The sequence below is a fragment of the Cataglyphis hispanica genome, chromosome 20, assembly GCF_021464435.1.
Source record: "Cataglyphis hispanica isolate Lineage 1 chromosome 20, ULB_Chis1_1.0, whole genome shotgun sequence".
Lineage (NCBI taxonomy): Eukaryota > Metazoa > Arthropoda > Insecta > Hymenoptera > Formicidae > Cataglyphis > Cataglyphis hispanica.
In genome coordinates this window covers 4,919,619-4,932,016 of record NC_065973.1, presented here as the reverse complement: position 1 = coordinate 4,932,016, position 12,398 = coordinate 4,919,619, and the positions used below count along the sequence as shown (strand labels likewise).

The following is a 12,398-nucleotide window of genomic DNA, read 5'->3' as shown; positions in this document are numbered from 1 at the left end:
CATTGCTACAAGCTAAAATTAAATCTGCTTTTAAAATAAATCTATTTTTCATTTCTTGATCATATATATATTTTTGATTCTAAAAGATATTTATCTATATCAAGGCAAATATTGCCTTTCATTGCGTATCATTATATTTGCTAGGAACATGCGGATTCTAATAGAGTTCAAGTAGAATTAAGTTCGATTATTCTCATAAAACTCAGATATTCGCTAAGTTCGATTACTTTACATATTTTCAATTAATCGGATCTTATTTATACCTGAACATAATCACAGAAAAATCGATAAAATTCATTGTTGCTTTCAAAAAATTGGATAAGATTCGGTTAAGCAAGGTAACAAATATTCCATGCACTTTCAATAAAAGATCCGAACCAAATCTTTTGATTGGTTCGAAAATTTTAGGTACATGCATACTTCTAATACATGCTGTTTCTTGTGGTAAAAGGAGAGCAGCAAAATACACTGTTTCACTTTTCATATGTGCATTGTATAAATAAAAATGTCTCTTTTCTTATGATATATTTCAATAATAACATTTATATACTATCATTTAAGTTATATTTATAACTATTAGACAGTACATATGTCAAACTTTTCTTTTGCGCAATTTAGCTTTTGCTTCCTCCAAAAGAAAATCGAAAGTATCTTCTTCAATTGCCTGAGATGATTTACTAATGGGTGAGCTACTCGCTGTATCATCTATAAAAGAAAGTATATTTACCATAATTTCTAAACATGATAAAACATGTTTGTATAGATATATATGTATGTATATATAATATTTTATTTCTTACCAAGATCTGAATATTTGTATTTGCAAAATGCTCTTCGGCCACCAAAGCTTAAATCATATGTAGGTAGAGATGGATCATCATTACCATGCTCCATAGCCGCATATGCATTGTTTTTGCATGCAAAAGTGACAAAACCGTAATTATCGCTGAAATAAATATATATGTATATATAATGTATATAATAATATATATAATGTATAATATATAATACATTCAAAAAAAAAATCATTCTAAAACGATATAAAGCAATTAATAAATACATACCCATGTTCACGGAAATGTACACTTATATCAACAACAGGTCCAAAAATCTCAAATCTTCTGCGCAATTCAGCTTTGGTAACACCTTCATCTAGACGTCCCACATATATTACTCTTCGTTCTTCCACTTGCTTTTGCTTTTCTCTGTTGTACCAATTGTAAGATTTACAGTAAGAATGTACAGGTGATCTAATAACAAATTATAAAAATTTTTAGTCAAAGACAAAATATATCTTTTATCATTTCCTTGCCTAATCAAATTTGCATTTGCTATAGTAAAATTTCGTTTTGAACTTTACATAATTATCCATTAGTATCTATATTAATTATATTCATTTTATCATACTCGATTGTATCATTCATTGTATATATAATTGAAACAATTATTAACTAGATAAAATCTTCAAAAATATATATGTGTTGACATTCCACATTTTCAGTAATCTAGCTCTGAGAAAGATACTAAAGAAAAAATTGAAGAACTTATTTAAAAAAAAAAATCGTGTTTTTAATTTTTTTAATCAAAATAGTTTTAAAATGGTTCAAAAATAAACTTTTTAATTTAGTAACGCTTCTAATCGAATGTGACTTGTACGATAAACTATAGTGTAAAAAATATGTTAAATGAAATTCTAAATCTATTATTATAAATTTTATAATATGAATATTCTAAATCTTTGTTTTTGAATCTAATTATCTCGAAAAGCATTTTACCTCCAATCTTTGTAATTACGATGGCTACCAAAGGAATGTTTTTTATATCTATCATAACTTCTTTCGCGATCACTGCTGTCTTTTCTCCAATAATTAGACCATCTACTTCTTCCATAATTCGAGTAGGAGGAAGACCTATCAACAAAAATGAGAGAGAACTTTAAAAATTTTAATACTCAAATCTATCTGATCTATTAGCTAAATTTATTTACATTTGGTTTTATATATTAGTTTTATACCATATAACTTTGACACATATGTGATAATTCTGGAAAAATTTAACTTATACAAATTTTCCCTACTTTAATTTTAATAAGAGATTTTTTTTGCCCAATTTGACACTCGAATCTTTCCTTAATCAATTATAACAACAAAAATAATTATAAAATTATAAGTGAAAAAAGAATTCTTCGCAAATTAAACTTTGAAAAGCAAATAATTGACAAATTAAATTTGTCAACTAATTATTTCAAACGAAAGTTTTGTTTTAGCAAAACTTTAAGTTAACTTTAACTTAAAGTTCTCATTAATTTCACTTTCAAGACAATATTAACAAAATCAAATTCGCTAGAGTATCTATCATTACAATTAAAAATACAAGTGGGAAATTATGTAGAATGATCGAAAATATATAGTGGTTTGTAGAAAAAATCATTTTTTGGTCGACTAGATAAATCATTTTGCATCATATTATGTACTTTTCTTCACTTCACCTTGAACAACTAGAATATTGTGAGAAAGATCTGGATCTGGATAGTGATGACCTGGAACGCGAGCGAGAAAATCTTGATCTAGTGGATGTCGTATATGAGCGTGACTGGGATGACCAACTGCTGGTTGAACTAACAGAACTGCGTCGACGGGATCGGATTCTTCGTCGGCTGCATCTGCGAGATCTACTCCTGCTTCTGCTTCTGCTTCTACTGTCATTTTTTATACTTTTGCTTCTACTACGACTCCTATTTCTACTTCTGCTTTTGCTTCGACTCCTATTTCTATTTCTATTCTTGCTTCTGCTTCTATTCCGGCTTTCGCTTCTACTCCTGTTTCTATTTCTGTTGCTGTTTCTATTTCTGCTTCTACTTCGGCTTCTACTTGTACTTCTGCTTCTGCTTCTACTCCTTCTTCTGTTTCTGCTGCTACTCCTGCTTTTGCTTATGTTTTTGCTTTTACTTTTCGATCTAGACCGACTAGAACTTCTATAAAGTCTATCTTTTTTGTAGGATTTTTGTTTTATGTCCCTTATATATTGTTCTCTATAATGTAATAGATGCACAGATTATAATAAGCAGAGTAGAAGAAACTTTGTAATTTTTTACAATGATATTTTAGATGACAGAAGAGAAAAAAAATATACATATTGTAAAATTGATTAGTTTTCAAAAAGTCTTTTTCAAAATGCACATGCAATTATTGTTGCATATATTATCATCTAATGCAAAATCTTTTTTATAGTGTAATTAAGACAATTAATCTTTGATTAAATTTTTAATTTAAGCTGTAAATTAATATTTTATAACTAAAATGCTTCAAACATTCCTCATTATAAATTCTAATAAATTTCTGTAATAATAATAATAATAATAATAATAATAATAATAATAATAACGATAATAAAATGATAAACATATTAATAATATAGTTAAACACAAAATAACTTTTTTTTATACATAAGCATAAGATTAATCACTTTCTATAAGTGATTATAATTATGCTAGGTTTCCAAATTGCTCCGAGACACAAATTTAAAAAAATTTGTAATTAAAATTGCAAGAAAGTGTGCTATATTAATTAATTTTGTCATATTTGTTATATTTGCAATTTTAATTATAAATTTCTCAAAATTGTATCGTGATGAAACAGTTTGGAAGTTGGAATTATATTCACAAAAATTTACAATTTTTTTACCATGTAATAGATTTTGATGCATTACCTTTCATTTCCCTCTGTGGTATCTGTCAACGAGTTTTTAGAAAATTCAAATACTGTTTCATATGTTTGTATTCCTATATCGCACATAAGTGGTTTTGATTTGTTTTTCTCTTCATCTATATCCGACTTAGGTTTCAACATTGAAACAATTTCCCTCTCGGACCAAATTGGATTTTCAGAATCATTTTTAATTGGTTCTGTCGTTGTGGAAGCATGATGAACATACAACAATATCATTGGCGAATTATATACTGGAGAATTTGTTCTACTATTGTCACTACGATTTTGATCCCTTCTATTTCGATACTCTGCCAAATTCAATTTTTTACGAAATGGCGGTTTTTTCGCTTGTTCGTCTGAAGCTGAATCTTGAGTATCTTGTACAATTTTGTTCTGCACCTCATTATTTAAACTGTTCGTAGTAGTCACTATATTTTCGTCAGAGTTACTCTTTAAGAATTGTGTTTGTGATGCATTTGGTGGTTTCTTTAATACTGAAACCATCTGCTTTGTAGAATTCATTTGTGAAATGTTCTTAGACAAATCATTTCTCAATCGTAAAATGTTTTGAGCCAAAGTTGAGCGAATTAAATACACAGGAGAATTCTTATCAGAAGATTTGCTTGGAACTGTCATATCCTTAGGTAATTTAATAGCCAATGAATTGTTTAAAACCTGAGATTGTTTTAAACAAATCTTTTGACAATTCTTGTAATCACTTTTGAGTCTATTTTCATTAATTTTATCCGTTTCATTATCCAATATAGCAACACCTGTTAATTTATTTTTATTATGTATATCAGCCGATTCCAGATTATTGTCTTTTTTCAAACTTTTATCATTACAAATTGTTATTACTTCTGCGATTTTGCCACATTTTGTTATTTTTTTATTCTGGTTTGATTTTAATACAGATGTATGTTTCGTAAATTCTGCATCAAAAAATGGACAAGTTTATTATATGTATATTTCATTATAATAATTTCTTCATCATTAATATCACTTATTATACTTACTATTGCTATTACAGCTCTTAGTAGCAGAATTATAACCAATATTATAACAGTAATCATGATCCAATTGTACTAAAGTACCATCCGTCGTTCTATTCTTAGTTTTATTTGTTACCTAAAAGAGCATTATAAATGGATTATTATCGATTAAAAATTTGCAACAAGCAATTACTTTTCAAATTACACGTATTTTACTTATAAATGGGTAATATCGCATTCATAGTAACGATATTTCTTGTAGAACTTACTTGTTTTACAACTTTATTATTGGAAAACGTGGCTTCAGTATCTTGGATTCGTGTATTATTATTATTACGATTTTTATTCTGCACATTTGGCATAGCAGGTATTATCGAAATAGCTTTTTTACGTCCCGAGGCCTAAAAGTAAACAAGACAATCAGAATGACTTTGTATCAACTTGTTTGCATATCATCATGATAAACTATTTAATAAAGTAATAACCTTTATCCTATTAATTACTTCCTTTGATACTGAATTTGGCATATTCTTATGTTTATTATAAACTTGTGAAGGAGACTTTTCTAACACTTGACTTTGACATTTCTGAGTCATAGGTTGTATCGCGTCCGACCTCGTGCAAGATAGGAAATTATTTTTGGTGGCCTTATTACATGGATTTGGATTTTCAGAAGCTTCAAATTGTTCCAACAAACTCTTTATATCAACAGCTTCCAATACTAGTAGAAAATAAATTTTAGCAGCTTATTCATTTTCAGCACAAAGTTTTATGTATCTGTATCGATCAATTACCTGGTATTTCATCTGATATAGTTTCAACATCTATACAATCCTCTTGCTCCTCTTGTTTACCTTTTGTAATTACATGTTTATCCTTTTTTCTTTTGCTTTTTAAGTTTCGATTTTTCTTTGTAGCCTTTGTATCTTTGTTTTTAGACTCTTGTGGTGCTTCTTGAGGTAATTCAGGTAAAATGCTTAAATCATTAATTTTTTCTTCCTTTGTTTCTTTTGTAGTTTCAGTCTTTATATTAATTTCCATTGTATTATCTATCAATTTATGGGTATCTTCTTCCTCAAAATTGACTACAAAAAAAAAGATACATCTTGCATCAAAATAAACAAGATGTTAAGAAAAAAAATACATAACAATTACTGATTACAAACCTGCTCTTTGTTCATCTTCTTTTAATTTTAATTCAGGCCCTAAATCTATCTCTTCTTGCGCGAAATTTGCAGTCTCTTCTTGATACATGTTGTTCCATAATGTATGTTTTGTATCAAATAAATTCATGTCCATAATATCATTAAGATCTTCTAACTCCATTGTCTGAAAATTAGAAGAAAGTATTATTACATTATTTCAAAGAATATAATTCAAAATACAAATACATAAATTACAAGAAAAAAATTATAACCTGCGCATAATTCTGCCACTCTGTGAAAAGCTTTGAAAAATTCTCACTCTCCTGTGAAGCTTTTGTGGCAAATGATGCATCTGTATCGGCACTATATTAAACAAATAATTAAATATATTTATATTACATATTCATAGTATAAAATATGTACTTATTAATTAAGCGATTTATTTTAAATATAACAGTCAGTTATCTTAAACAGAGATTTTTCTTAAAAATGTTTCAAATAAAAATTATTTTGTTCCGATAATAATATATATTATTTTAATAATTTTTATATCTTATTTTCTACTGAAATTCAAAGATTATTTTGGATCTTTTAAATAAAATTATACAACATTTTTAACATTAATATCCTCATCATTTTGCACAAAAAAGTATTAAAATCCGATTATTAATAAGTTCGAATATCAATAATTTAAAAGATATTTTATAATATATATTGTGATATATAATTTAAAACATTTTATAAAATATTCATTCTATTTTATTAAAATAGAATAAATATTTGTAGAAGTTTTCATAGAACAATCGATAGAATTGATTTCATTTTATTCTTACACAAGTACAACATTGTATCTGCAATATACAATTGCGATTTTTCTAATGCAATCATATATCATGTTTTTCATATGGAATAATTCATCTTATTATTCTGTATATACATATATGAATAACATTTTAGTTATTAACAACTAATTACATTTTTTTATGAAATATTATATATTTTATATATTACAAAATATGTCAAAACAAGTTATAAAATATTTTTTAAATTATTAGTAATATTTAATATTATTATTAAATAATTAATAATACTTAATATTATTATATAATATTATATAATATTAACTATTATTAATACTTAATATTATTACTTTTATTGCAAAATGACTATAAAATTATATAACAAAAAAATATAAGAAAAATCATATAGTTTCAGTAAAAAAATTATTTAATATAGAGGAAAATACATCTTATTTTACGCAAAACATTTTTTTTAAATGTCTCGTTTTTTAAATAATTGATTATATTTAAAATAAATCGCCCCATGTATAACATTTTTAGTAAGTAAGAATAATGCCCTTACTACTGTTCATTGTCATTCCAGATGGAGTTGAAAGTAATGGGCTGAGATGTGTCCACATCATAATCATTTTCAATAATATTGTATAATGAATCTTGAGGCATTTCCATTAAATCCTGTAAATAAATTTTTTTATAATGTAAAAAAAAAAGAGCATTTACTCTTTTTGTAATATTTTCAATACATATATCAGCCTTATTACTTATTATTCAATTTGTTTCTCAATTGTATCATTTTCATTTTTTGAAAAACTCGTTTTGCTAAAACCAAACTAAAAAATGTTTTAATTTAATTTTATTTTTATTATACTTATTTAATAAATAAATCTGTATTGGAAATGATTTTAATTGAAAATTTTTTTTATATAATATTTATTATATTTTTTTTTAACTATATTCATTGGTTGTGCATTTGGTGAAAGAAATAAATTTAAAATTATTAACTCTTATGCATATTTATATGCACATATAAATAACTTTGCATAAAACACAATAGAAAAATATCATATGTTTATATAATGTAGTAATTGATACTTGACTAGAAATGTAGTAATTGATATATTTTATATTAGACATATTTATATAAATAAAGGTTTACGAAATTTTCTGATGGATACATGCAATATGCATTTTTAATTGTACTTTTGAACATACATTTAGAAAAATTTAATTTTTGGCAATATAGCATAATGAAATCTTTTTATTTGTATTGTGTATTACTTGTCATTAAAATATTCATCACTTAATGTAAAAATTTTAATTAAGTTTTCTTTAAAATAAGCAATTAAATAATTTGCATTAATAATACACAAATAAAACATTATTGTAAATAATAATAAAAATTTAACAAAATATAATTAATTTAAAGTAGAAAAATTTGTATATTTCTTTTATATATATATATATATATATATATATATATATATATATATATACATACACACACATATATAATGTTATTTTATAATATTTATATGTTATATTATATTATTTCTACATATGTATTTATATATTTATTTTTGCAACTTTTTATTAATTCTTTCATTTATTTAATTAATTCTTTTCTTTTAATTTTCATTTATTTATTTATTTATTATTATATTTATTTTTTTATATATTTATTTTTATGATAGCTTTAATCTCAATTGCATCAAGAAAGTATTTTTATTGTACGCTCCACGTGTATTATAAACAGAGATATTAGGTTGATATATTCAAGCGATAAAATATTTGTCGTATATATCCTATGTTGGCTATCAGACAGAGAATTCTTAGAATCTCCATAGAGATTCTAGAAATTCTCTATTCGATAACCAATTTCTACATCTGACAAATTTATCGTACAACAAATACAATATTAGTCTTACAATGCGAAGTCCGACATGATAAATTTTTCTTTTCTTTTCTTTTAAATTTTTCTTTTACGTCGATATCCTTGACCTGCTCAATAGGCTTATCCCTTTGCCTTTTCTTACCTGCTCTATAAGCCTGTATTTTCTACCGTTTTTAGAAAGTTTTTATAACTAACATATGAATGAATTTTTGAATGCGTCTACATGCCTTTTCAAGGGCGTCATAAATCCTCTCTATGCATGAAGCATCGTTTGATTATTTGTCTATTAACAACACATGTTATGCTTGAAAAGTTTTATATCAACGAATATATCTTGTAGATTCTACAATTATATTGAAATTTAAATGTACAAATATTTAAGTAAAATACACAATTATACTTGCATTTTATTGGATAAAAAATTTTAATATATATGTTCAAAAATAACAATAAAGAAGAATAAAATTTTATAGGGTACATAATGTATTTTTATTATTAATTATTATAATTTTTATTATTGATTGGCACCATTTTTTGATATTGTCACTATTGTAGGAAAAAAATCAGATTTAATCAATAAGTATATTTTAAAGTGTGCAATATCTTTTTATACAACAATTTTTTAACGGAAGCACGGAATTTGGGACTCTATTTTTACTTTTGTTTGAGAAGGTATTTTTTTATTGGAATTACGAAACAAATTTGATAATCGAGCCTATTTTTTCATATTTTCTTAAATATTGTTTTTTTCTTGTTTTATTCCATCATTTTTTATCATGATTCTTTTTGCATATATATATATATATATATATATATATATATATATATCATGCATATATATATATGTACACACTAGATAGGTAATGAGCCAAATATGTAAATGTCAATAAGATAAGGGATGTGAAAGCAAGATATAGAAAATGAAGATAACAGAAAGTTGAGAAAGATGGAGAAGCAGTTAAAAGATGGAAAATTTTACATATACGTTTAAAGCAAATAAAAATAAGAATAAGATAAGAAAAATACGACTGAAAAAGAGAAAAAACCATAATAAAAAATGATGGGAATAAAACAAGAAAAAAACCATATTTTTAAGAATATATTGTGAGTGTGTGTGTGTACCTTTTTCTTTTCTTGCTACGCTTTTCCCATCTAATCTCTACCTAAACAATCGCGTTGTAAATCTTGCTTTCTTTTCTGGTGTAATTTTGCTTCTTTTCTCAAAATTTCTTTTCATTTATTTATTTTTTAATTTTCTAAGGTTTCTATATTTTTATTATCCAGTATTTTTATAAGCGCAGATTATTCCATCCATATGCGTTCTTTTCACGTTTTTATAAATCTTGTTTTATGAATTTTCTATCTTAGAAAAGAGATACTTTTATAACAATATAACAAAAATCAAAATGAATATCTTTTTTTATTAAAATTATGTAAATATTAAAAATATATACACATATGATCCAACTTTTATCCATCTTAAATAAATAAATAAATAAATAAATAAAATCCCAATTTTCTTTTTGAGAAGATAATTTTATTAATAAAAACATATAAATAATTATCTCGAAAAATAGCCTAATATTTCTTTCGCCTTTTGAAAAGTCGTTGCGCTTAGTTAGATTTAAAAAAAAGAAAAAAAAGCCAGTTACGTCTTCTAATAATGGAATTAAAAAGACTATCACAAATGTTAAAATTAATTTTCTTCTCATCATTGTTTTAAAAATAAAATATTTCGACAGTTGTGTATAATATCATCTTCAATTATTTATTCGAGAGGTGATCATATGATAAAAAAAAATTGTTCAATGACTGTGAAATCTTACCTCGTGGTCAATATCGTTTGCCGAGGATAAACCGGAAAAGAAATCATCCTCGTATAATTTCATGAATTCCGCTTCCATGGCACAATGTTGAAGCTGGAGCTCGTCACTTTGCTATATATCTGTGATGCAAATGACACACCAAAAAAAAAAAAAAAAAAAACAACTCGTTAGCGATATATAGCTTGCGAAAAATCGAACGGACTCGGGCACGTTTCGAGCGGTTCGGATCGCGCGTGTTCGTTTTAGGTTATGTTGTACAACGTGGGGAGGAAGCGTGACGCGAGAGAACACACGTGTGCGACTTGAGCTTAACACGGACACTTAACTCGGCGTCGGGCGCACTTTTGCCACTGAACGTACGCGTGTACGGATGGTCAAAGTGCGCGTCGATATTGCATATTTTGCAATATAAAACGCGACCACGTTGCGCTAATAAACTCGTCGCGCCAACTCGGGCCAACCACAAGGAACCAGCTGTGGGAACAAGAGCGGCAATGATTGTCGATCGTCCGCTGTACCGTTACACCCCGCGGTCTTATATCAATTCCAAAATGACACACATTCCACTCGCCACTTGAATGTCACATCAAAAATTCGCTACATCGCGAACAATCCGGACATTTACGCGATATGAATGAACGCCTGGCTAGAACACTCCTCTCCCCGTCGGCGTGCAAGGAGAGCGTTTCGTTGTATGTGTGTCGTGCGTGGACGCGCGCTTGCGTAGTGTGTATATATATGTGTGTATGTATGCGAAGCAAGTGAAAGGGGGAGGAAGAAAAGCCGGCGTTTATCCATATCGCGTTCTGAGAAACGCCACGCCTCCAGAAATCGGCGACAAAAATTGGAACGGCGATCCGACGTCGCGGGATGGCATGAATGCATGTGATCGCGGCCGAAATTCGTCGTTCCGATTTTTGGGACACCGTTTATCACGCGGTCGAAGAAACGAGCTCGCTCGAACAGCGCCGGTAGTCCTCGTCCTACCACCGTAATTTCGCGGTATAAATAAGGCTGGTTCGCGTAAATGCCATGCACCAGCACTGAAATAAATTCGCGTATAATCGCGAAAAAAGCACTACCTTCTTTCCCAAGTAACTTGGCAACACGCACACACACACACACGTGAATTTTGACCGGCGAGTATGTACGAGAATCGTACACGTGATTACCACGTTCGCGGAGACACGTCCAGTTAGCAGCTACGCGTACTAATGCACGATGCACAGTGGTGTACAGTCCGTACCATCTAACAGTTATATATAACACAACGCAACACCTGCATGCTCCTAGCGCTACTGCGCTTGCACACAAGTCCGCGCTTATTGTTCTCGGATCTCGGATAATGGCATTTTTTTACGCATGCGTAGTAACGTAAAGCAGTCTAAGTACCTGCTTGGTTTAGATCTTTCGTAGACACTATAGCCATTATGTATTTTCCCAAAGTGACGTCATTAGATTCGTCATAAGAGAAAGGAATAAAATAAATTAAGAAATTAATAAGGCTCTCAAGTGAAGATCACAATTTTAAAAATTCGCGGGCGATTAATAAGAGCCGTGCGGATGGTAATGCGTTCAGTTTCATGGAGAATAATTTTTCTATGAAAATAATTTTTTATGAAACTGATTACTGTGTACAAGGCATGAAATTATCTTGGTCCTACACTATATTGAAAATATAAAAAGAAAATTTTTATTTGAAACTGACGCATTACCATCCGCGTTTGTCTCTTAATTGCCCGCGAATTTTTAAAGTTGTAAAAGAAATAAAATTGTCACAAAAATGATATAAACCTCTTTCTATAAAGTAAAAAATATACCTTTCGAATGACAATAATAAATTTTAATATTTTTTTGTATCTGCTAACATGAATATGTTAATTCTCGAAGAAAATCTTATCACAATTAAAATAAAAAAATTCAAATTTAGATAAATATTTTTAATAGTTTTATTAAAAGATTAAGATAAGAAAAAGTACGCAATTTTATTTTAAATAATATAAATAGAATAATACCACACATTAAAAAATACATATA

The 12,398-nt window shown here is 27.5% G+C and overlaps 1 protein-coding gene across 2 annotated transcripts; it reads right to left on the bottom strand.

Moving 5' to 3' along the window:
- Positions 1-471: 471 nt before the first annotated feature.
- Positions 472-11,630, bottom strand: LOC126857121 (NK-tumor recognition protein-like). 2 transcript variants are annotated; one of them, XM_050606263.1, is made up of 15 exons: positions 11,444-11,630; positions 10,362-10,480; positions 7,207-7,319; positions 6,117-6,207; positions 5,866-6,028; positions 5,494-5,784; positions 5,185-5,420; positions 4,969-5,100; positions 4,724-4,835; positions 3,709-4,639; positions 2,489-3,031; positions 1,776-1,910; positions 1,065-1,250; positions 801-946; positions 472-705 (listed from the first exon to the last, which is right to left on the bottom strand). In XM_050606263.1, exons 2-15 carry the CDS (start codon positions 10,437-10,439, stop codon positions 593-595), a joined length of 3,270 nt encoding a protein of 1,089 aa, XP_050462220.1. In that variant the 5' UTR covers positions 10,440-10,480; positions 11,444-11,630; the 3' UTR covers positions 472-592. The 2 variants fall into 2 exon arrangements, with proteins under 2 accessions (XP_050462220.1, XP_050462221.1); XM_050606264.1 differs by lacking the exons at positions 10,362-10,480; positions 11,444-11,630 and adding an exon at positions 9,658-9,676.
- Positions 11,631-12,398: the final 768 nt, after the last annotated feature.

Bases quoted from the DNA above. Each gene is read 5' to 3' on its own strand.
- LOC126857121 (XM_050606263.1), bottom strand. From the start codon at position 10,439: ATGGAAGCGGAATTCATGAAATTATACGAGGATGATTTCTTTTCCGGT. The intron at 7,320-10,361 runs GTAAGATTTCAC...ATTTATTTACAG, and splicing joins CAAACGATATTGACCACGAG to GATTTAATGGAAATGCCTCA. The intron at 6,029-6,116 runs GTTATAATTTTT...TCTAATTTTCAG, and splicing joins AGTGGCAGAATTATGCGCAG to ACAATGGAGTTAGAAGATCT.